Below are 26,255 nucleotides of genomic sequence, written 5' to 3'. Positions count from 1 at the left end.
GCAAAAATCGTGAATGTTTTACAATATGGAGCACAAAAATTTCCTAAGCTTGAAGCAAAAGAGACATAGACGACGGTTGGAATAGTTGTTGCAAAAGCTTCTACTTCTAAAGTTGAATGTACTTATAATCTTGATTAAAAAGAAGATTGGGTGTTTTGGCTATAGGTACTTACATTAAGTACTTGAATGTCATATTTCTTAGTTCCAATAACACCATGAGGATTAATATTTCAAATCTAATATATTGGTCATATTTTTTCTTTTAGTAACACTTTATTACTAGTGGGAAACCTCAAAGTGAGGTGAAAACCCACAAAGAATAAAGAAAAATATACAAGTGTTAATTAGACACTAAAGAGCTTAAAAGCACTCAAAGTAAATTGTAAATTTGCAGTGTGATGTCTCTAAGTTGCAGACAATCAAATAGAGGTTGCCTGAGGGATTGATTAAAGAAGCTAACTTCATGCAGTTGGTTTCGATCAAAGACCTTATTATTGCGGATTGTCCAAATGGTTCAGAATGCCCAAAATCGTATCCATTGGAGAAAATAGGCATTGTTGGATAGGGAGCACAAAATTTGTCCAAATATCCATTCCAATCGTCCACCACATCTTGCACAATGTGGCAAGGCTATCAATCTCTTTTGAATATACCACCTAGTCGGGAGCACACCCAATAGGCATCTCCATAGGAATACCCGTTGCTTAAGTGGAATGCCAGAGCTCCATAATCTTGTAAGCTTGTTTTTCCAGTAGGACTGCGTTTTGGGTAGGTTCCATAATGCATTTGCATGTTCATGAAACCATGGGACAGGTTAAAAAAATATTGGTCATAGGTCAAATGTCTACAAGAAACATTCACATATTATAATATGTGGGGAATTGCCCATGATTAGGTAGCCATGGCTAATGCCCAATGGGTTTGTAATGTGAAAGGAACTCCTTAGGGTTCCAACTTGGGAAAAAGGGGAAGAGCTCTCATATAAAAAAGGGCCTTTAGTTTTTAATATAGTACGCCTTTGAGGCTTCCAAGGTTTTATATCTAGTGCAAAGATAAGTACTTTTATGTGTTGAAGTATGACATGATCTTTGCCATTGGGAAATGATGTTCCCCAATACCTTGGTTAGCCCACGATGAGGAACGTAACCCCTCGGAACTCGATAGTGACTTTTGGAAGTGCAAATCTCCAAGGTACGAGTCATGTTAGTCCCTTTCGCGAAACTTGATTCAATATTGTTAAAAGTGCTAATCATGCATAATATCTTGTCATGTGTATTGGTAAAATAATGTTTGTTGCATGTAGTGGAAACCTAAATACTTTATGTGTCAAAGTATGACATAGTCTTTGCCATTTGGGAGTGACGTTCGTCAATTCCTCGGTTAACGCATATTGAGGAAGGCAACCCTTTGGGACTCATTAGTGAACCTTGGAAGCGCAACATTCCAAGACATGAGTATTGTTGGTCCCTTAGGAAAACTCGATTCAATATTGTCACATGTGCTAATAATGCATCGTATTCTCACCATGGGCATTCGCAAAGTCAAGTTTATTGTAGCAAATGGTAGTATTTCCACTCTTGCATTATATGTCCCGGATCAAGAAAAACATATTCACTATTTTAGCACTATCCAAGATTGGCTCTGTCTAAAAATTTGTTGATGTTGGATGTACCATGCATAGTCTCTCTCATGGTGTTTGTGCTAATAATGCATCATATTCTCACCATGGGCATTCGCAAAGTCAAGTTTATTGTGGCAAATGGTAGTATTTCCACTCTTTCATTATATGTCCCAAGGATCAAGAAAAATCTATTCACTATTTTAGCACTATCCAAGATTGGCTTTGTCTAAAAATTTGTTGATGTTGGATGTACCATGCATAGTCTCTCTCATGGTGCCTCACGGTGATATCGTCATTGCATCTAGTATGCTTTGTTGGGTTGTATAAACTCACAAATTAAAACAAGGATATGGGTGATTCAACATGCAAAGTACATGATTCACAACATAGTACGTAATATACTCGAATGCATTGGCAAACATTCTTTTTCATACGAATGAGTATGTTATCAAGACATTCTTATGGTTTTTTTATACACTTTTTACCTTATAATAAAGAATCAATACAAAAGTATGGTATTTACCATACTTCGAGGGTGTTTACCATACTCGAATAATTGAAACATTCTCCAATGCGAATGCACATATGGTATGTATTTTTCATACTATGATTCACAAATTGTTTCAAATGGAAATTATTGTTAGTTTATTGTGGTTGCAAAAATTAAATATGGGTTCATCTCCACCTAAACATGTGTATACACCTCAAATTAATTGTGTGGCTAAGAGGAAAAACAAATCTCTCATGGAAATCTAAGTGGCCCAAGTTTATATGTTGATGTCACGTTGCTCACTGGTTCCTAAACCCTAAATCCAAACGAGAAAGCATATTGTTGATTTTTAGGTTGATTTCCATGCTTCCTTCGAGGTGTTGAATTTGGGGCATTTGCATTGCTATTTGGCATTCAATTTATACAACTTGATGGGGCAATAACGTGATGTCAAACAAAATATGTTGATTGTCTTACATTCAATGCAAAGGGTTATCATATGAAGTGGGTACCATACACATCGATTGTTGGCTCTTTTGATGTACGCGATGATTGCAACTTGACCAAACTTAGCACATGCGATGGGCATAGCATGAATATTTATGCACAATCTTGGTCGACTACATTAGAATGAAGTAAAGCATATTTCATATATATTGATGAACATGCAAAACTTATGCTTCAAATTTAGCTTGACAAACCCTCAATTCGGCACAATTGACTTAGTCAGCTATACAAATTAAACCTATGCAAGATGTGTGGACAATTGAAAATCAACCTTTGGCCATTCCTTCCAATTTGCAATTGGAGTAACTCATGTAGATCAAAACTTCATGAGTGCACAACGACCCTGACAAAATAAGTAATATATGTAGCTACATCAGACCTAGCTAAGGAAGCATTGTGGCTTAGTCAATTAACGGACATGTTTTGACAAATCTATATGAATTTGGCTTTGACCTTATATAGTGATAGTCAAGATGCCATATCTTTGACAAAGAAGCTAGTCCATCCTTTGACACCTTAATACATAGAGGTTTGATATCACTTGTTTGGGAATGTGCACCAAGAAGAGACTTGCCATCGAGAAGATTTAGACACTCAACAAAATATTCGATGCCACAACCAAAAGTCTTCTAACATATTGATGTTGATCTTTGTGCACTTAAATGGGCTTGAAGCTAATTCCCCATTGATGAGCTATGTTGGTCACATTGTATATGTCAATCACGAGGAAATGTTAAATTGTAGTGCGTGTGGTAATGGCCACATACACTTAATGAGCTTTGTAGCCAAATGGTTAAGTTAACCCTACGTTGTGTTTTAGATACATAGGCTTGTAATGTTATGTTTTAAGAAATAAGAGAAGAGTATAAATTTATGTGTGCTTACATTCTATCTCTCTCTTTCTCTCTCTCTATCTACACACACACACATTGTCTGTGGTTTCTTATGATCATTAGTCTAAATCTATCATACATATGTCCATTGCGATTATGCACACGTGCTGCAAAAGATTCACTATTCCTGTTCGTGGAGACCATGTCTCATTATTCTTTTGGTTGATATTGGGTGTCTCTCTCAGTCACATGTTCGTCAACTCTTTGCTGAGTGATTCCTTGTAGGTGAGCTAATTTGCTTATTGTGTACTCTTACCTAGGCTTTGTGGGTTGTGGGGAGGGCCAATTGAAGGTTGACAACCTTGTATTGTTCCAATGGTTGTGGGGACTTGGCATATATGGTTGATCCGTGCATACATAGAATCCCAAAAGCTTGGGACTAAATCTTCACAAATAGAATTCCCAAAACTCACTGGGTTCTCGGGTTGCATGGCATGGTGAGGTAACAAAGTCAGAATTCTGTTTGAAGCAGAAAGCGGTGGTATTAGTCTTGGATTTGAGCCAAGAGTGTGGTTGCCGAAGGGCACGACAAGGTGTAACCCCCCCTCCCCCTCTGGCACCCTTACAATTAATGTGGGACACATGGACATTAGAAACCGCCAAAGGATAATGTATCGTGGCACACACGTCCAAACCCTCCCGAAGAAGCAAACATTCCTTCACTATTTAGCCTTGGGATGGACATCTATCACAAACACATATCATCATCAACAAACCTCTCTATTATAATTTATAAGTGTCCATGTATGTATGTATGTATGTATGTATGTATATATGTATATATGTATGTATGTACATACATACATATCCAATCATAGAGCAAAATGAATGAAGGGAGAGCGAGGTGGGGCTACTTTCATAATTTTCTCCAAATGTTACTGTCACTCTCATGGCCATGTCCAATATCTGCAGATGCAGACGCTTCAAGTCGCCATCGCCATCGCCATCGCCATCGCCATCTCCATGGCAAAACTTCTTCTTCGCCAAGTTCTTCTCTTCTCTGAATTCTTCATATTCTCCTTCTTCTACTTCCTCCTTTCATGGATCCGTGCTAGCTGTGGACACGCCTCGCAGCTTCCAGTCTTACAGGAGAGAAACTTTTGGCTGGATGCCCCGCCATAGCCATGTCCATGGATCTCCACAAAACAATAGAAAAAGCAACATATTTCAGGAATCTTCTTCTTCTGCTTCAGACCAGATGGACTGCCATAGACATAGACCCCAACAAAACAACAAAACATTTGACGAATGCGCTTCTTCTTTGTCTTCTTCAGAGCTTCTTCTTCGTGAGGTTCAGTCTCTGCACGAACTTCTTTCTCCAGGTAAGTGGACCTCTCTCATGTTTTTAAGGAAAACCAATTTTTTTGCTTTAGATTATGTGTTGGAAAATACGTAAGGATTCAGAAATGTATTATTACTTCTCTCTCCTTCTGTGTGACAATAATTTCTTTGTTAATCTGACACCCATTCTCTCTTAAAATATAATTTCTTCCTTTCTTTCTCTTTCTCCCTCAATCTATTATGTAGTTGAAAACCCTAAGAATTCTAAATTCAGAAGCTTTTCATGGTTCTCATGAACCATTTTGACCCCTAAGAGAAGATAATACACCTTCCATTCATCCATTCTTTCTAACTTCAGGTAAATGGACTTCTCGCCTCGAAAATAACTTAAGCAATGTTGCTGCAAAGCTTACTTCAGATCACGTGTTTGAAACTCTGAGGATCCATAACGACATTCGTGTTTGTGTACGTTTCTTTATCTGGTCAGTTTGTAGAAATGTATATGAATGTACATCTGGCCATGCTTGTTGTCGGAAGTTCATGCGAGTTTGTGACCTTCTGATCCGGAGAGTTGGAAAGAAACGACAATTTGATGAATTTTGGCTCGTTCTCAAGGGAATGAGGAAGAAATCTGTTCCTATTCCTTCTGAAGCTTTCACTGTCTTGATCAAGAGTTATGGCCAAGCCTCTATGGTATTCGAAGCTTTGCAAACATTCGAAAAAATGTCTGATTTTAACTGTAATCCTTCATTGGCTACTTTCAATGCTGCTCTGGAAATAGCTTGTAAAGCTAATCTATTGAAAGATGCAGAGAAGATCTATCAAGGAATATTATCTGCTAACCTTAGACCTGACAAAATCTCTATGAATGCGTTCCTCTTTGGACTAGGCAGGGGTGGAAAATTGCAAGAAGCACGGAATTATCTCAAGAAATGTGAAGAAATGTTGTTCTTTGCAGATAGAATCTCATATACATCGCTAATTTCTGGTCTGTGCAAGGCAGGTCACATGAATGAGGCTCATCATGCTCTCGAAGATATGGAGAAGGCAGGGATTTTTCCTGATATTGTGACTTATAGTGCTTTAATGGATGGCTTGTGTAAAGCAGGTCAACTTGAAAAATCAATGTCACTCTTCTCCAAGCTCAAAACTAAGGGTTGCATCCCAAATGTATTTACATATAGCATTTTGATTGATGGTCTCTGTAAAGAGTTAAAGATTGATGAAGCATATCGGCTTTTCAATGAAATGTTGGACCATTGTTGTGTTCCCACCATTATCACATACAATACACTCATTAATGGACTTTGTAAAGTGAACAGACTCGATGAGTCTTGGAGGATATTTCAAGAGGCTCTGCGACATGGTTGTGTCCCGACGGTAGAAACTTACAATATTCTTATAGGTGCATATTGTCGGAATGCTCAATTATCTAAAGCATTCACACTCTATCATGAGATGTGGAGGGAGAACATGCAGCCTGATACAGTCACATATAATTGTCTTATCCATGGTCTTTGTCTAGTGGGAAGAGTGACAAAAGGCTATGAAATCTTGCAAAAAATGAAAAGGAAGGGGTGCCATCCTACCGTTGCTACTTACAACACTGTCCTTGATGGTTTTTGTCAAGGAGGTGAGATAGATAAGGCTAGAAATTTATTGTTGAAAATGGTCAGGGATGGTGTGAAGACGGATTCGTTCACCCATAATACCTTTCTTTCCCTGGTTTTGAAGATTGGTAATGTGGATGAAGCACTGACAAGACTTCAAAATCTAGTTGATGGTGGATTTTCTCCTAACGTAGTCACATTAAACATATTCCTTAGCAGCTTAAGCAAACTAGGATTTTGTGACACCATCCATGATGTGCTTGCAGTAATGCCAATGGGATGTTTGCTAACTGATGATATCACGATTGATATTTTACTTCAGAATTATTTTGTAGCTGGGAAAGTATCTCAAGGATCTCTGTTGCTAGACGAAATTACAAAGAGAGGTTTCAGTGTTGGAGAAACATCATATACAAGAGTGATTGTTGGACTCTGCAAGTTGGGAAGGCTGGAAGAAGGTCTTCAAGTATTACAGGATATGGTTGACAGAGCATTAGTTCCTGAACCTATCACTTTTAATATATTAATTGAGAATCTCTGTAATCAGAGCAAGATTGATGATGCTGTCAGGATCTTCAGACTCCTTATTCAAGGAAATGGTCATCCTTGTCCAAAGACATCATATACCCTTATCAATGTACTAAAACAAGCTGGAAAGACTAGTGAACATGCTCTAGTGATGAAGTATGTGAGAAGCAAGATGTAAAACATGCCTAGTGATGAAGTATGTGAGAAGCAAGATGTATAAAACATGCGTCGTGATGAAGTATGTGAGTAGCAAGATGTAGAATATGCCTAGTGATGAAGTATGTGAGTAGCAAGATGTAGAATATGCTCTAGTGATGACGTATGTGAGAAGCAAGATGTAAAACATGCCTAGTGATGAAGTATGTGAGTAGCAAGATGTAGAATATGCTCTAGTGATGAAGTATGTGAGAAGCAAGATGTAAAACATGCTCTCTCCCTTCCCCCCCTCCCCTTCTACTATTGAACATGCTTCTTATGATACTGACTAAATGCTGTTTGTGTTTGTTCTTTGGAGCAATTACAATATATGGAAAACACAGCTTGAATGTAGTTCAGATGCTGTACAGGATGATGAGACTTTATATATGCATATTGTGTATGGATATTGAAAGATACAAGACATTGCAGATGTAGAGGTATCATATCCTTCTGTGGTAATGTGGATAATGGTCTACTGTATGTCAAGTTTTCCCATTGTATTTGTGTGGATTTGTGTCCATCTTCTGAGTTCCAAGCAAAGAAAGATATATAACTAAAGACACGGAATTGTAATGTACAAATCAAAGTGATTCTTGTGACAGTACTTCTGACTAGAATCTCTATCTTGATATGGTATCGATGATTGCACTTAATGATATATACTTTACTGCATGTGGTTTGAAAGAGATGTTCTCATGGAAGTAAAAATATTTGTGTTGCGTTTCAGATTTTTGAGAAGAAAATTGGAGGATGACAAACCCTTCAGCGAAGCAATATTGTGGGTTGAAATGCATGTGCCACAAGGTAAGCATATTTACACGAAGTCAGATCATGGAAAACAAATTGAGTCATATTTTCTTGTGGATTGAAATGTTTGTTCCTCAAGTTAAGTTTTTACATAGATGAGAAAAAGCAGATCTAGGCATACGTTCTTGTGGATTCAAAGGTAACTTAGCCATCCTTTCTGGTGGGCTGAAATGATCAAGGTAAGTATAACCACTCAATCATTCTTGTAAAGAACTTATGCTAAGGTTAATGTTCTTGGGAACACATGTATGCTTGATCAGACATATATATCAATTTCGTTTTAAGACAGGAAAATGCATAGCTGTGCTTTTAATCAATTTGAATATTTTTTAGCTGTTTTATGTAGATGCAAAATCATTTAGTTTTATGTTATTGATATAACCAGCAATCAAATCCATGCACTTTTCATATGTATTGAATTGGGCCAATCTTTTCTAATGAACTGTCTCATGCAACACAGAATTGGTTTAACGATAAATTCTCTTTTGTGAGTTGAGCAAGAAGAGGCAGAAAGGTCTTGATTGAAGTTGATTTGAGACACTAAAAGAGCTAGGTGTAGAGGAGAAAAAAAGCATATTGTTCTATTTGTTGAGAATCACTCAACCCACTGAGCAAATAAACAATCTAACCATTTATTGAACTTGTAAGAGTGATGTAGAAGAATGCTACAACCATCAGAAAGTTATTTGGTTGCCCTCATTGTGATACACATTAATGTTGGGATCATGGATTTGGTAGTTTATCTTTCTAGTTATTTAATATATAATCATAAATCTGGCCTATGTAATACCTTCAGTTCCATTTTCTCGAGTATTGGGAGGCTTGTGTGTCACTTTTCACCTGTATCTAAAATTGTGTGTCATTTTTCACCTACTTCCTAAGATTCAAGAATATTATCGCTATAATTAGAATTGTGTTTGCTAGGAAGAGACCCCTCATGGAAAACACATCACATGGACACATCATATCGTCATGGACGGAATGCTACTCTTTTGAAGGAAAATATGAACCCTAATCCTTGCTATGCTTCTTCTCTTCATTAAAAGACTGGCCTCAATATTCTTGGATGATGATGGTTCTGTTTTCGTTTAATTAGGGACTCATTGGAAGGAGACTCTAGCTAGGATTTTAAACTTATCATTATGGTGCTTAGAAACAACCAAGTTGATCCATTCCATCAGAGTGATGAAAGAAATTGATAGAATTCCAATGTTCAATCCAAAAATCAGACATTTGAATGTTTTTCTTGCATTACCTAGTCCATTATTCTGTTGCAAGCTTTATAATGGATACTACCAAAGAGTAAATTTGTGAAATATTTCATCAGAACAGGATCCAGTGACAAGTACAATGGAAGCTATCAAGGAGAAGTGTTATCTTTGAGGCTGATAATTGGAGGAGTAAAACTATTAATCATAAGATATAAGCCAAGGGAAAACATGCTTTGTTGATAATGTAGTTAATTGATTACTATGTGATATGATCTAAATCTTGTATATGATGCGAAAAGTCTGAATATATTGAGCATGTTGTAAATTCAGGAATGTATAACTCATGTTCAATTATGGAAATGGTTTTTATTATAAGAGACTATAATGAGGTTATGTGCAATTAATTTGCTCCCTTTATGAATTTAGTATTAGAGACTACTATAGGGCTAATATTGCATTTATACCCATGCAAGCATGTAACATCACTAATGAAGGCCCCAACTTGTGTGCTTCACATTACAATAAACCTTTGCCACTTGGATGAAAATGTGCCTCTAATGGCAATGTTTAAGGCCAAACATTATATCTCTATTATTATTGGTTGATCTTAATTGTGTCATATTAACAAAGAAACTATAAACAAAAGAGCAATTGGTTCTAGTTTTAATATGAGTATGTCCAAACCATATAGCATGTGGGGAAAACTTTCATATATTCAACGTAATTGTGTTGATATTATTATTGTACTAACCAATTAATCTCATGTTCGAATATTTTTGGGATCAATTGATTTAACTTCTAATTGGATGACATAAAAGGAAAGCACAATATTGATCAATACCCAATGTGATGGCACCTTATCATGTAATGAAAATAAAGTGTTTGTTACTACACTTGTACAATGTGGTGCTGTTTGTTAAAATATTAGGCTTTTGAAGTCGATTACATTCAATGTATCACTACAAACTTTTATTTATGTAGCTTTGTATTTATGAAACTCTTGGAAACCTGCAAAAGTAAAAGAGAAACAACAATGAATTGGTGACTTTCCTTGAAATGAACAAATGAATGCTCAAATAGATGAAAGTTGAATGATTGTGATGATGATATTGGAACATCCACAGAAGGTTAAAAGCATGATCTATACACCAAAAGAATGTTAAAGGCAACCTCCTTTGTGAGCAAAGGGAGCAACCACTTGAGGATCATGTATTTTCTTATGATCACTCCTATGCTTGAAAAGATAGCAAAAAATTGTCACAACTCATGTGTTTTGTAAGGATCACCCTTATGGTTGAGTAGAGGGAAAAATGATGTCTCAGAGAGGCATGGCTTGGTGTTCTAAGTTGGCAAATCAATGCATTGATGGATGCAAAAATTGATAAAGTGAAGTCTTGGCTTTGGCATGAATGCTTCACATTCTATTGTGTTATAGATAATTGATTTCATGGTGAGGACGAAGGATGAAAAGAGAGGATGCATCAAGTAAATAAGTGTTGTGAGGGCGATTTGAACCACTAGGTATAGCTCTCAAATGAATGGAGTGAATCTTGATGGATGCTTGGTGTAAGTCTTCATAGAAAGTATTCAAATATTAGCAAAGAATAAGGCAAAATAGGAAACTTTATTATTAAACAAATGAATGACAAGAAGTTTGCAACAGTTGAGAAACATGAATATGATAGCAATATCCAATTGATCAACCTACCAAGTTTTAGAATGGAACTGAAATTCGACAGTTAAGGTTCTTGTTTTGCTAATTTGCAATAAATCTTTGTTGTAAGAAATTTTACAATGTTATATTTCATGAAAATAATCTAGTTCACTCAATAAATGATGAAATAGGAATTGAATGAGTTGATGAGTATGAACATGAAAACTTTGACATGGATTCATACACAGTGTAAGCAACCCAAATAATACACATAAATCGTTTTGCCCCAAAATTTAAAGTAATAATGATGAATTGAAGAAAACAGGAAACAATGGTTGTACATTTGGATGCTTACTTCTCAGAGCTTGCCAATGTGTTTTTTGCACTTAGGAGGGTGTTCACACTTTTTAGTGTGGCATTTGATTGGGTGTTTGCATTTTTCAATGTGCTCTTTGTGGTGAAACCCATGGAAATTTTTTCGATGAGGTTTGCTTGAGACTTTAGGTAGAAGGTGACCAAGCAAGTCTTGAGGATTGCCATTTGCCATTGTCTCATAAGGATGTGAGAGGAGCAGGAACAAAATGAGGAGCATCAAGGTAAGAAAGGGGACCTTGAAGAAAGAAAAGGAAGCCATGCTTTTCTTCGCTATTTTTTCTCAATTTTGCTTCGTCGTACAATTTCTCTTTATAGATCTATGGTAAGTGAAAATGTGGTGGTAAAGTAGTTAAAAAAAGAATGGTTAGGGAACTCACTCTTTTTACACTTGTAGATTCATGACCTTTTTGCCACCATCCTCTTCTTTGGACTCCTTAATTTGATTCAATTTTCATTTGGCATTGTGTATTATTAGATTTGACAAGAAATTCATTTATTTTTGTCAAGAAACGTGAGGTAATTTAATGTGGACAAGGCAAACATTTTAATTAATCAAGTATTGAAGTTTTTAAATCGAGGATTTTGAACATTGAAATCTTGAATACTAGAGCCTATCAAATTAACAAAGTAGCTAGCTAATCATTCTTGTGGGTTTTAATAAAATATGGTCCTTTATGATGTTTTAGAAATCAATGATTTGGATAAAAAGATGGTGTGATCTTGTTAAATGTTCTGAAAGTTTTCTTAGCATGTAAGAATGATGTGTGAGAAATATGGTCCTTGAATCAATGCTTATTGAACCCTTCCTTGATTATAATCATTCAAAATGTGCTACTAAATTAGGTCGTACTATGGGTTGTTAATCTCAACCACCTTCATTGAGTTAATTAGAATTTTTATGCATACAAAATTGCTTTGGGCCAATCATTCTAAAAATCGAGGAGATTTATGGCTTGTCCTCATGGATCTAGGTTTTATATTTTTACTTGAGATGAATTATTCTCGTTGCCACTGATTGTTGTTTATGTATTCCTTGACGTTTATATAAATACATAAACTAAGCATAGACATGTATGATCTGTACCCTCAAAAAAAATTCAAGAAGAACACTGATGAACCTCTTATTTGAAGAAATATAAAATGACATAAGTTGTGACATAGACATTAAGATCTAACATGAAGATGCATTGCACTATTCGTACCCTTGTTTTCAAGCAGAAAACCCATTAAGCTCTAATTCAAAGGAGTATGAAAGTATATTATACTTTTATTTTAATCTAAAGTATTTTGTCAAACAATTTGTAGCTTCATTTTATTTGCTTTCCTTGTTGTTATACTTAACTATACTTAACTAAAGAGGGCAATGCCATTTAGTTATTTTTTTCGTTCAATAAAAGATAAGACCATGTATATCTTGCCTCATATTTTTATCAGGACAAGATGTGGTTTCAGAGTAATTCTTAGTTGTGGAGTTAATAAGTCTCAAGTAATTCTTAATTAATTTTTGAGTAAGCACAATCATGGGTTGTGCAAGAGTTGAAAAAGCCTTGTAGAAATTTGTAAAGTCGAGGAACGATTGTGCATCCTTCAATTGTGTTGGGTCAGGCCATTCAAGGTACGGCCGAATTCACATCTCTCTCATTCTTGATATAAAGCCCATGGTCACCAAGTTTTGCTAGAACCAACTTGACCTATGGGTTATGCGCTTCCATGTTCAATGAGAAAACCATAAAGTCATCGTGTTAGATAACGACAAATTGATTTAGATACTCCCGAAATATGTCATTCATCATGTGTTGGAAAATCGTCAAAGCATTTCAGATGAAGCCAAATGGCATTGCATTGTATTTGAAATGGTCATATTGTATTCTAAATTCATTGTCATGTTTAATGTCCACTATATTATAAGTTCCCAAAGGTCAATCTTGGGGAAGGCACACCTAGTTCGAAGATTGTTGAGGAGCTCTAGGATAAGGGGCAATAGGTAACAATTACACAACATGACTTTGCTAATAACCCGATAATTAGCATATAAATGCAATGACTTGTCCTAAATCTTCTTTACAAACAAGATTGGGGCCCTGGCCTGGCCCCGACTTGCGACTTGGAGGACTTAATGAAACTTTTCTTGAGATTCTCATCAAGATATGTTTGAAGCGCCTCAAGTTCCAGTTCAGACAACCCAGATATGGACTAAAGGGTGGATGGGAGCCATCATGTAAATCGATTAGGCAATTGTAGGGTCAATGTTTGGACAAGCAATATGTGATCCTTTTCTTGACTACATTATTAAAGACTTGGTATTGTGACTGCAATAAATCAGAATAAATCCACACGGGAATCAAAGAGCGAGCAGTCAAGTCGGAAATGATTCCCACCAACTCTCTTATTATTGGTTTATGGGAACATGTATGTTGGCTAAAAGTGATGGAGAGGCTATACCAATCCATTTTTGGGTTGTGCACCTAGGGCAATCGGATGTCAGGGGGATGTGATGAGGGAGAATGTCAATTTTTTGTACATTTGGAATTGTTGCTTCTCTAGCTACTCCTAAGAAAAACACTCGTCCATCGATTGGGACAAACTTTGATAGTTGTATGACGAGAATATTGTGGGTTCCAGCGAAGAAGATGGTGATGGTGATGTCAATTAAATAGGAAAATGTGCCAGAATTAAGCAAAGGTAATCCCTTTATTAAAGTTGAAGCAAAATGGAAGCTTACCTCAATGACAAAACCAAACCGATGATGTAGTTGAATTGTAAGAGCCAAGAAGAATTGGGTGATGCTGGACGTTATCGTTTTCCTGCTGTCCATGGATTTCATCTATATTTTATTGATGGGCTTGTTGTCAGGTACCCTTCCTTGGATGAAGGTGAACGAGATGATTGGGAATACCAAAATAAAGAAAAAGGTCATTGTCTCATCGATGTTATATTTGAGCATAAGTCAACAATCAAAATCAAGCCAAAATGAGTCTCCATGTGGATGTGGATATTAGTGGAATATGTTGAGGTTGATTTGGTATTTGGTGAGAGTAACATTTGTAGTTGTACTATTGGTATGTTTCGTGCATGGGATGAGACCCTTGGTTTTTGGATTCTTCTTCGAACTCCATCTTGCTTAGATCGTCCGGATCAATCCAAGAACAAAATGTTTTGTGTTTTGATTGATGTCTCTAATTTTGCTCTAATACTATGTAAGAAATCAAGCAATAACACAAGAGATAGGAAGAAGATTAACACACGCACACACAGAAACGCAAAGTTGGGAGATGTTGGAGAAGGACAAACACTAATTTTGATGTATCTTCTTGCTACAATGTCTGTTTCCTTTGTTCATTTTGTTATGTGGATTCCACTAGTGGAATACCAAGATATATTAAAGCAAGAGTGTCCCATATGGGTTGAGGTAGAGTGCACATATTCAGTGGTTTGGCCAATATTACGGTCAACGATGGAAAAGTTGGGAAAGATCTTGGTGCCTCCTAGTGCTAATGCTCAAAATCGATATCGGATGTGCCTCTTTATATATTGCTATAAAGAGGCCAAGTTGTTTACAGATTACATGCTCTGGTATGCCGCCTATGTATTCTCGGCTTAAATGGGGTACACTTGCAGGACATCGTTTCCATTGTGGTGTGTTGGGGTATTTTATGGTTGAGTGTCCTCAAAAAAGAAATAATGTAGTGGAAGTGGTACATGAAGAGCCTACAACTCACGATCAAATTCAAGCTTTGACAATTTCAGAGCAAACAAAGGAACCACAAATTGTGAATGAGAAGGATGGAAAGACTCTAGAGGATGAAGGACAAATGTCAATGGTTTTTGGAAAGATGCAAAAGTCTAATAAGAATGTTGGGCATAATGTATTTATAGAGAAGGTCACACTGACAAATCTCATGCAGAATAAACCATGGGCTCATCAAGAGGACTATCCAAAGAAATTATTGTTTGATAATAAAGGTAATTTGTATGTTCCTTGGAATAAACGAAAATCGGTGCCTTGTTCACATGAGGAGCCATCGGGTTTGGAGTTTTACATTCCCATAGTAATTCATATGCAATCTTAGGGGATTTATTTCAGGATATGGCAAAAACATTAGCAGTGAAGGAGAAGGAGATTTTGCGAATAAAAGGAAAAAATAACATATCAAGATCACCACATGGAATGTGAAGGGATTGTGTTCTAGATTTAGAATGCATGAGGTTTGGAGGATTGTGTTAAGTGGGGCATACGAAATCATTTTTCATATATAGAATGTAGTAGTGTAGGCTTTGGTCAAATGGTTTAAGCTATTCACTATGTAGAGAGGGATTTCAGTTCAAATCTTGGGGGCAAATGGCAACATAGACTTTGATAAATGATTCTTTTACACAAAAATCTTAAGAAGAGCATGCTCATATATAACCAATTTGCATTTGTATTTGTATTTCAATACTATTGGTATACATTAAGAGTAAATATAACGAATGCCTAATTGATTGAATTGATGACTAGCAAGTTAAGTGGTAAGTTTATGTAATAGAAGTCACAATCTTGACCATTTCATACATACTTGGAGGTTGTACAATGTATTATGGAACCCATGATGTTATATCATTTGTCATTCCTATTATGGACAAAAAAAGTTTTGCATTCTGTATTGCAACCTCCTCGATATTTGTTGTGAACAAAGAGGGATAAGATGGGAACTATATGGGTTGCCCACAACCATTTAACAACCCACACTTGAGGACAACTACAATATTAGACTTTTCTATACACATGATGGCACATTGATTTTCGTTATTACAAGAATATGCGTTTACACTCACAATCATGGATATCTATTGTTCAAAATTTCATTGACAATGAGGGTATAACACATGGGCAAACAACAATTAAGGCATCATGGTGGCACAATTATTGAACAAAAGTATTCCACTTAAAATTTATCGTTCTTTATGTGTTCAAAACTTGGTTGCCTCATGGCATGAAGAGTTATCCTTATTTGAGTGGACACCATCATCTAGTAGAGAGCATTGTAAATTTTTGCAATAAGAGTTATTTGTGTCTTCTCGATTATAATGTTGGCTTGCAAAGGAAAGATTGCAATGTTAGTTTAATCAATTGTTCCATTTGGGGATCAAAGAGGTAGGAGATATAGTTGAGGCTCTATCTCAAAGTATTTTGGAGTTATTGAAGCATGACTATTATTACGCATCCCACCCAATTATGGATTTATTTGACAACTAAAAAATATAACATTGATCAAGGTTCTTTACCTCTAAAACTAAAAGGAAATAATGGTTTCATTAATATTTATGGGGTAAGAAGCCATTTTTACAAGTGACTACTAATCGCTTGTATCATTGCTCAATTGAGCCGCTTCAATGGTTATCATCTAAGGCTAAACAAGAAATAATGGGGTTATTAATATTTATGGGGTAAGAAGCCATTTTTACAAGTGACTACTAATCGCTTGTATCATTGCTCAATTGAGTTTCTTCAATGGCTATTGTCTAAGGCTAAACAATAACGGAAGGTATGTAAGTCTGATTATGGACGATGTCTTATTTTGGAATGTAGTGGCCATTCTAAATTGCCAATTGTAGCAAAAATCTTCATTTGGAGAATATTGATGGGGGGTTTCCTTTAGGATTATCTCTAAAAAAATGTGAACGAGCAATAGGTCAAAGACACACACAACATAGATCGGCAATGTGTGGAAACTCAAAAGTGGTCAAAGACACACACAACATTGTATCAAAATGTGATACTCACAGACTTGTTGGTGGAGAAATATGCATAGTCGGACAAGTCTCTTTGCTTGCACCTCCCAAGTCTCGTATCGAAGAGATGGTGAGCTAGGTTAAGTTGTATGGAAGCAATGGTGTGGATGCTTGACCAAGGGATGAGCACAACCATGTTGTAAGGGTGAGTGGTGGCTTAGATAGATAGATAGATAGATAGATAGATAGATAGATAGATAGATAAAAAGATATATTTAAGTCTTCTAAGACCAAAATTTGGCCTGTTTAATCTTCTCAAAGGAGTGCTTGCCTGTTTTTTTAATCCTTATTTTCTGTGTTTTTGTATTTTGCTAGGAAGAAAGCTTGGGCAGTAGATGAGAATGCCATGGACCCTGTATCCCCATATAACTCATCAAGAGGAGACCTCAGCATTATATTATTACCAAAAGGCTTCATCATCTCTCCAATCTCCAGACTATGGACGACCTCTCATGTCCATCCCGGGCGTCCATTCCGATCTCTCGGGCTCCATCTTGGCCGTCCATCCCCATGTTTCAGGTCTCATCTCGGCAGTCCATTCCGCAATCTCGGGGTCCATCTCGGCCGTCCATCCGGGTCTTGTGGCCACCACTTCAGGTGCTGTGCTTCTTCTTCAAATGTGGACATAACTAACTTTCTCCTCTCTCGTTGTGACATACTAACCGCGCCCAAACACATTAATGACCACATCGGTCCGGTCACAATCAAGAAGACCCATGATGGCCGAGGCCGAGGCCTCTTCGCCACTACCAATGTCACTCCGGGACACCTCTTACTCATCTCCAATGCTCTTGCATCTTCTCACGACGACTCACATTGTGAAAATCTCTTTGCAAATATATGTGGGTCCCTCCGAAAATCCCCGCGGAACCTATTTCTATATTACTTGCTTGCGGATAGAGAAGATCAGAATGGTCAAGATGTGCCTTCTATAGAGCTTTTCGATTCTCGTTCAAGCTTGGGTTTGAGTTTGAGTTTGAATTTGGATTCGAATCCGGGTTCTTGTTCCGGTTCGAATGTCAATGATGAAAGACAAACGGCCAAAAATATGGACGGGAATTCATTTGGGCGTCGATCCTCTTCATCGGATATTATGAATACAAGTTCCTTGGAGAGCCGATCGGTATCACCGGCATCTATTATGCATATGGATCCATTCGATGAGAGACGAATCTTTGACATTATGCATATCAATTCGTTCGAGAGCAGATTGGTGTCATCAGATAGTGAGGCGCCTATCCGACTTAATGCCATGTATTTGCTCCCATCTTTCATCAACCATTCTTGTACTCCGAATGCAAGTCGTCTCTTTGTCGGAGACGCTATGTTTGTCTTTGCAGGAAGGGGCATCAGAGAGAATGAAGAGATCACCATGGAATATACTGATACCCTGTTGCCACTCAAGAAGAGGGAAGAGTATCTACAATATACAGGTTATGGACTTTGGTGCCAATGTGAGAGGTGTATGCTTGAGAGGTCGGTACAAGAACACTTGGAAGAATGTAGTGAAAAGTTCATAGATCTATATGATAAGGCATTTGAGGAAGTTCGTGAGATGGTCTCAATGAGAGCGGGTTCATCCTTCCCGGCATGCGAGGAACTTGCCAATGTCTATGAGATAGTGCGGAAGAAGACCACGGGGTTCGAGAACCTAACTAGTGTTCAAAAACAATGGATTCTTGGTGGGTATTCATCTGCCTTCCTAGGGAAGTGGTTTACCAAGGGGCTTTCTAAGGATTTCAATCCTCCAGCCGAGTATGTGAACTCAATCGCGATGGAACTTGTTGAGGCCATGAGGGAAACTGTGCCTGGCATGCCTCACACATTATCGTTTGCCACATTACTAGGGGCAATTGGGTCTAGAGAAGAGGCGCTCTTGGAGCTTAGTAATGAGGCCTTTAAGATGGCAATGGATGAATGCATCCGAGTGTATGGTAGGCAACGAGCAAATGTTGTCATTGAACTTTTACAACAATCATTGGATAGAGCCCCCTTTTGAGAAAAATAAATATGAAAATGAGTTTTTATGGGTTTGAGATGACAAATGCTAGGTTCAAACTTCATAAATTTGGAAATATAAAATTGTCAATGTTATCCAAATTTAATTAAATATTCATACCCAAACTCGATTAGCTTTGCAACAAGCTCAAGTGTGATATTAAATCTCAAGATTTTGTAAGAAGCTAACACGTGATACTAAAGCTCGAGATTTGCAAGAAGCTTTTGTACTTTCGCAAGAAGCTTTTGTTTTGAAATTATGTTCCCATGAAGCCAAAGAGATGATGATTACATTATAGTTGTAAGGTCATTCTATGGGAAAGATATGGTGGAGACAAATAGAGTTCTTCATTACATGGTTTGTGGAGTTGATATCGAGTCTATAATGCAATATCATCTTGTAAGACATTAAACAATGATATAATATCGACTCTATAATGCAATATCATCTTGTAAGACATTAAACAATGATATAATGTCGAGTCTATAATGCAATATCATCTTGTAAGATTGTGACATTAATCACTCGTGACATTGATCTTTCTAAGTTGATAATACCACAATATTATTGTCCATTCAAATCTCCAAAAACTGCAAATGTATAAACCATATCCTTATTTTGCAAATGTTTCAATGACTAGATAGCCTAAGTAAAAAAATTGCAATATCTTGGTTCTCTAGGATCATGAGAAGTTGCCATTAGTATGTAAACCGTGCCAAGGCCCACTAAAGAATTGTTATCCATTCTGCTTGTTTAGAGAATGTTTGAGAACACTACTAAGGTTAGGCAAGTGCCAATTTAAGCATACTTCCGTAGTGTCCTTCCAACAAATAAAGAATGTGACGAAACATACATTATCAAGAGTATTTGATGGAAAAAATGATTTACTTAAGTTAAAAGCCCCTTTATTACAAGCCTCCTCTCAAGAATCAAATTGAGGAAGAGGATTTCCTCAAACAAAAGAAAAAGAAGAAGATAAAAACTAGTAATACTTTCGTTTATGAAGTTGTTCAATGACATTAACAATATGGGGGTTGTTGGACAATTCATTACTACCTCTAATGTCTTCCGATATGGTATCGTACATCAACAAACACCGAATTTGGTGCATTTAAATCATCCCAAGAGTTACCGATGACAGAAGAGACCATTGGTTCACACCAATACCTCATTGTCTTCATACACGTGTCTCTAGTATGAGAAAAACATATGGGGTTGGTTTTCTTCATCGAGTTCCCCGTTGCATAGAACTCGAAAAGGGTTTCGAATGAGATGATAACAATCATCTCCGGGTCGTAGAGCTTGCTGATGTGGGGACTTTGCGGAAAGCTTGAAAATACAAAAGGGATTTGTGATGAATAATTCACCAAATTATGAGTTATTTGTGTTTGTTTTTGGGGTTTAACCAAATGGGCATTGAGACACAAATTAACACACAAACACACACACACACACACACACACTGTCTGTCTGTATGTATGACACAACATATATGTACATACATACATACTCTGTTCTGTGTATGTGTGTCTGTCTGTATTGTTCTTTAACTAGCTACACTTTGGATATGTAAACAAACGCCTCTGAGCGCTCTCTGTCTGTCTTTCCAACCTAAAAACGTCAGACAAACAATATAAGGTGTGCCATCTCTCTCTCTCTCTCTCTCTCATGCATTAAGATCATTGTCATGAATGTTTAGGAAAGCTAAAGCTTTTACTTTTGTTTCAGTATGAATAACGATGAATTCACCCATATGTCGAATCATAATTTGTCTCTTAGGCCCCGAATCATAATTTGTATGTAATGTACATATATGTAAGCATGTTTTTGCTTTTGAAACATAAAATTCCACTGGATAGATTCTACAAACAAATGAAGTTTGATTCTCCGTTGTTCCTTTGTCATTCCACTTCATGAATAATATTTGTCTTGGAGGTGTCCCAAGTTGTTGGCTTTGCTTTCTTTTTCTTCTCAATGTATTTTGTAGAAGGATTGATAGCCGTTACATCTGTGATAGATCATTTGGCGTTTTCCATGAAACTCAAACACTTGGTGAGGATGCTGTATTCAAGCTGGAAAGGTGTTAAGCTTAATGAAACCTATGCAGCCTGAAGTTTCAACAAACTAGATTTACATGGTGTTTTCAATCCCCCATTGAGATTCCGGTCTTAGGTCTTATTCTGATTACCATTATGCAGGTCTGGAAATCGATAGACATTGGCATCAACCTATTTTATGTGCCTTTTGTTGCAGGACTCTGTATTGACATTAGCTATTCGAAACTGTGGTGCCCCAAAATTCTGATCAGCATACAGAAGTAGTAGATACTAACTACAATTTCTCAATTATCAGTCATTGCTGATGGAAACCATGTTGAACAAACCATTAAGGGGAAGCAAAGAAACTCTACCATCTTTCATATGCTGGCCTTGATGATCTGCCCGAAGCATCCCATTGACTCCTTGTGGTGTGAATCACCACATGCCATACATTTACTGGAATTGCCAAGGTAGATGATGTCACCGCCTAGAATATGAGAACAATGAATCTTCCTAATACACAACGGAGTAATAATAGCTAGCAACTGTACAGAAAATAGTATGCCTATGGTAATGATCTGTCTCATCAGAAGACAACATATCCATGGTGCCTCTAGAGTATCTGGCAGTGGTGGGCATGAAGATTGGGTTAGAAGAAACCTCTCATAGAATAAATGCACACTTGGTTTATGCTGTAACCACAAAACGGCTCCCCAATAGATGTGTCCTGTAGAGATTCCCAAAGCATATAGAGGTTCACAAGAAAAAAGAGACATCTCCCCCATCTCAACCAGGCCAACTAATATATCTTATTATGTTTATGTCTGTGTGAAAAGTGATTGACAGTTGTACTAATCTAAAATTTTCCACTTTCACTCCAAACCACCTCATCTGAAGTGTGTGATGGTTGTAGATGTTTTGTCTACACATTCGTGATGAAAAAAGGCTTCTTCATTGTTCTTCTTAGTTTGAATCAAGGCCTTAGGTGTCATTTGTACTAGATATGACTTAGGGTAAGTATGTCTATCATACTGAGGATGCTTGGAGTGCATAGGTTCTATTCCTAAATTTGTGAATCAGAGTTTAGGATTTGTTGTTATTACCTTTATGTCAGCTTGAAAGGGGATCGACAGTCGCATCAGTATATTTTTGCAGTTTCCTGTGACTTTCTATCACTTTATGCAAAATGTTTGATGGCGGGAGAGTTTCTTCCATCTGATAGTGACAGAAAGTGCTTCCTTTTCTGCCTCCTTCAGTTTGGATCCAACATTACATGTCATTTTTAGAAGATATATATTAAGTATTATTAATATTTTATTTTGGATGACTTAAAAGCTCTAAGATTCTAGTCTCTTGATGCTAATCGTCATGAGCCTTGCTTAGAGTGAGATGACTTAAACTTGCACAGAAAATATTTATTTACTAATCAGTTGAATTTCCTGTTCATTAATGAAATAACAGGAGTATAATTAAATCTTTAGAGTTTCCCATTTATGCATGAAATAACAGGATATAACTAATTTACAGGTTTCTAGGCTGTAGAAGAAAATTTGTGTATGTTTATCTGTTTTTGTTCCCTTTCAAGTTTTCTAATCAGAAATTTAGACATTAATGTATTATTGGATGAGGGCTTATCATGCATAATTCCCAAACAACGAAATCTTTATATTTTCTCCATGGTGAATTCAATGGCCCATTAAACAACAATGTTAGTCAAGGCAATGATCTAGTACCATTTGTTGGAGAGATGTGTTGGGGATAAGGGTCCCAAGGACTCTTTTTTTGTATATTTTGACCCTTCCATGTGAAAGCTCCCTTCAAGAGGATTCTAGACACATCTTTACTATATTTTTTGCCCCAATTTGGGGGGTTATAGGCATTTACATTATCTTTATAACGTTTGGCCATTGGCCATGTGTGGACAATGCCCAAATGACCTAAAAGTTACGTATCAATAAGAATTGGTCCCAAACTTCTCATGATGAGATAGGGGATGAATGGGTTTGGAAATCTATCATTCCCCTTCTCAAAATTAAGTTAGTATAATAGTTTATACTTTATCTGAAAATATCTTGGATTTTCAGGCATATTTTAAGGATAGATAGTGGTATGGCCTACTAGGGGGTATTGAGCTCCCTCTTGCAAAGGAAGGAGGAGGATGTTTCAAATTTCAACAATTCAAGACACCATTCGTGTACCTCCACATGACCTTAGCCTTCCTTTGATTGATGCAATCAAGCGACAAATTGAGAAGCTCTTCCTTAACAAGGTCTGTGATGCTTTAAATTATTTGGTACTTTAGCTATCCTTTTGCATAAGTTAATGTTTCATAATATCAAGATTGTATCTACATTCTCTTCAAGGTTATCAAAGATTTAGGGCTTGTGGTCACTCTTTATGATATCAAATCACTAGAAGGTGGCTTTGTTTTCCCAGGAGATGGCGCTCCAACATATACGGTAGTTTCTTTTTTACACTTTCATGAATTGATTTCTGCATGCAACTTAATGAGAAGCCATTTCCCCATTATCTATAGGGCTAGGTTGGTGTAACTGAGTTTCATTAACAGTAAAGGAAAATAACTTTTTCTTATCCCTTTTGCATGTGAACATTTCACATCCTAAACATATGCTGTGCTAATGGCATTTACTTAGGTAGTTATTATTGTCTGAATTAAAAAGGAATGAATAACAACTTCTTTATCCTTTTTCCATGAGAGCATTTGAAGTCTTGAATGTATGTTGTGATCATAGTGTTCATTTGAAAACTTAATGAATGTTGTAATCATGTGGTTCAGGTGGAATTCCGATTGGTGATGTTCAAACCTTTTGTTGGAGAAATCTTGGTTGCCAAGCTGAAGAAATGTGACAAAACAGGATTACACTGTAATATCCTTAAACCGCGTTTCAATGTCAAATGTACTTTATGTTAATGTAGGAAACATCTCCGATTTTTTATGGTAATGTCTCAATAAAAAGAACCAGTGATTTATATAGCTTCAATGCAGTAATGAAAAATGCGACCTTCATCCGTTTGGCGTGATTACTTTGTTATGTGCATCGAATCTTAATAGAAGCCAAATACAATTCAAGATGCTATTGTTATTCATCGACAATTTACACCATGAGCGCTTATTTAGATGCTTTAGTGATATTATTCCTAGTTTTTTCCAACATCAACTGTGTAGAACATTTGCATGTAGCAATAATTTAGTAAAAACAAATGTAGATCAAAATTATCTTGGAGTACCATGTATAGTATATCATAGAGGAATATGTATAATGTTACAACGGCATATAAAAGCATCTAAATTTAATGTCAGAAATGTTCAAATTTCACAAAACCTAGTGGAGCTGAGGATGGATGAGGGATGATAACCCATAGTCATCTACCTGTGGCACACCCTCTTGTACTATTTGGCAATATAAAAAGCTGATTCTCATTTGTCTTTAAACATTCCCCGTGGGATTTATCATTACCCAAAATTGAGCATGATCCCCCCAGCTGATTGGCTGACAACAGAGGACATTGATGTCATACAGGATCATATTATGAGAGCATTCATGGGCTGATCCACTCATGTTCTTCCTCTCCTAGATATGTGTTTATTTTATACGTTATATCCTCCGCATATTTTGTACCAATGTCCCTACATCATTGTACCTCAATCACAGCCTAGTTACATACAGATCTATCTAGTTTAGATATGATTTAATTTCCTTTATTTTATTAGGATTCTGGAGTATTCACATGGTTGTAATGCTCGTCTCATAGGCCACCGTGTTACAATGAAGACGAAGAGAAGGACATGTTACATCCCTGAAATAGAAGAATTTGAAAGGTCTTTGTATCTTCATTTGCAAAGAATATGGATAAAACTAAAGATTCTATTGTATAATCTGGAAATGTATGCCTTTGTAAGGAATAAGGGTATATGTCTAGAAATAAGAAATAAGAAATAAGATGGAAAGCCTTAGTAGTTTGTAGAAGGTAGTATGATGCATGATGTGAATAAATTGGTTCCATGTTGATTTATTAGCATGACCAATCCAATGAGGAACAATAATAACAAATCATGTGCAGATTTATAGAATGAGAACTGAACAGGAACCACATGTTTTTCAATATTGAATTCCTATTTTTGTTGTATATTACAGTGTCTTTAGGGTTTTTTGAGGATATACATGTTCCAGAGCACCTCTTGCAACATCCATCAAAATTGTAAGATATAACGCATTCATAATAAGAATATGGATACTTATAATGCTGCTTCTACTTGCCTTTCTCTCATCACCCAAATATCTTATTTACTGCAGTGATGAAGAGGAGAAGTTATGGGTGTGGAGCTACCAAGATACAGACATGTTCATGGATTTGGAAGAGGAGGTTTGTAGTTATTTGATACATTATAAAGATTTTGGAGAGGGTTATGAAATCTTCTCAGCTTTTCCTTATGTGTAAATTTTCCATGTGGATTTCAAGGTTCGATTCCGAGTGGAGCAAATAAAGTATCCTCCAATACCTATTGAACAAGAAAGCAATGCCAAACCATTTGCTCCAATGGAAATACATGTATGTTATATGATGTTTTTAATTCCTATATAACAGTCAAAAGCTTAGTTATACTTGTGTAGTTGCATGGTGTGAGGTTCACTATAAATGCATGTATTGATATATATATCCACATTCGGTGTAGCATCAAAGCATCGTGTGAGATTCTTTTAGGGAAATAAGAAGGCATGAATTGTATATGAAATATATGAATGAATGAATGATATCTAACAACCTCTGTTCAATGCAAGGTTCTCTGAGTTGTGTTTTGATAACACTGAAGTGGTCAAAATGCTATAATATGATGTTTCAGATTCATTGTTAATAATGGGTTATTTTTTACTGTGTTGTTGGTTTGTTTTATATAGGGGCTAATCAATGCTGATGGGTTGGGACTTGTTTCATGGTGGAGCTAGGATGCTTGGCATCATGACCTTTATTGTGATAACTATTTCGGAAACACCCAATATAGTAGTTAGTCATTAGTACCTAAACCAAACAAGAGATTATATCTTATGTGTTGTCTCATCTTTGAGAATAACAAACCAAAATAAATGTTACTAATACTAAGTAAAAAGAAATTGAAAAAGAAGATCATTATTGTTCAAATAGATTTGCAAATTTTTTTCTACATCTAATGTTATAATGTGTTGCTAATTATTTCAATTTCTTTTCCCTAGCATGGAGGAGTCAAAAAGTAGTTATAATATGTATTCAAC

The 26,255-nt window shown here is 36.5% G+C and overlaps 3 protein-coding genes across 6 annotated transcripts; all 3 read left to right on the top strand.

The window, feature by feature from the left end:
* The first annotated feature begins 4,335 nt into the window (after positions 1 to 4,335).
* On the top strand, positions 4,336 to 9,660 carry LOC147865305 (uncharacterized). 2 transcript variants are annotated; one of them, XM_087318088.1, is made up of 4 exons: positions 4,336 to 4,833; positions 5,151 to 7,761; positions 7,856 to 7,932; positions 8,732 to 9,660. In XM_087318088.1, exons 1-2 carry the CDS (start codon positions 4,401 to 4,403, stop codon positions 7,106 to 7,108), a joined length of 2,391 nt encoding a protein of 796 aa, XP_087174214.1. In that variant the 5' UTR covers positions 4,336 to 4,400; the 3' UTR covers positions 7,109 to 7,761; positions 7,856 to 7,932; positions 8,732 to 9,660. The 2 variants fall into 2 exon arrangements, with proteins under 2 accessions (XP_087174214.1, XP_087174212.1); XM_087318086.1 differs by lacking the exon at positions 8,732 to 9,660 and having other exon boundaries at positions 7,856 to 8,273.
* Positions 9,661 to 16,993: 7,333 nt separating this feature from the next.
* On the top strand, positions 16,994 to 19,174 carry LOC147865304 (uncharacterized). Its single transcript, XM_087318681.1, has 2 exons — positions 16,994 to 17,092; positions 17,263 to 19,174. The coding sequence occupies exon 2, from the start codon at positions 17,294 to 17,296 to the stop codon at positions 18,944 to 18,946; it is 1,653 nt and encodes a 550-aa protein (XP_087174807.1). The 5' UTR covers positions 16,994 to 17,092; positions 17,263 to 17,293; the 3' UTR covers positions 18,947 to 19,174.
* A 1,322-nt stretch (positions 19,175 to 20,496) lies between these two features.
* LOC147865303 (RNA polymerase Rpb7 N-terminal domain-containing protein) lies at positions 20,497 to 26,080 on the top strand. Of its 3 annotated transcripts, none has more exons than XM_087318084.1 (8): positions 20,497 to 20,584; positions 23,107 to 23,254; positions 23,349 to 23,444; positions 23,783 to 23,870; positions 25,143 to 25,206; positions 25,302 to 25,371; positions 25,468 to 25,557; positions 25,905 to 26,079. In XM_087318084.1, the coding sequence occupies exons 2-8, from the start codon at positions 23,144 to 23,146 to the stop codon at positions 25,950 to 25,952; spliced, it is 567 nt and encodes a 188-aa protein (XP_087174210.1). In that variant the 5' UTR covers positions 20,497 to 20,584; positions 23,107 to 23,143; the 3' UTR covers positions 25,953 to 26,079. The 3 variants fall into 3 exon arrangements, with proteins under 3 accessions (XP_087174210.1, XP_087174209.1, XP_087174211.1); XM_087318083.1 differs by having other exon boundaries at positions 23,091 to 23,254; XM_087318085.1 differs by lacking the exon at positions 20,497 to 20,584 and adding an exon at positions 22,306 to 22,414 and having other exon boundaries at positions 25,905 to 26,080.
* Positions 26,081 to 26,255: the final 175 nt, after the last annotated feature.

This window comes from Azolla caroliniana, unplaced genomic scaffold (genome assembly GCF_043228905.1).
Source record: "Azolla caroliniana isolate FFs.n. ecotype wild unplaced genomic scaffold, voAzoCaro1.0.p SCAF_4, whole genome shotgun sequence".
Classification (NCBI taxonomy): Eukaryota; Viridiplantae; Streptophyta; class Polypodiopsida; order Salviniales; family Salviniaceae; genus Azolla; species Azolla caroliniana.
Note: the sequence above shows the minus strand (reverse complement) of the source record. Positions and strands in the feature narration are given on the sequence as shown.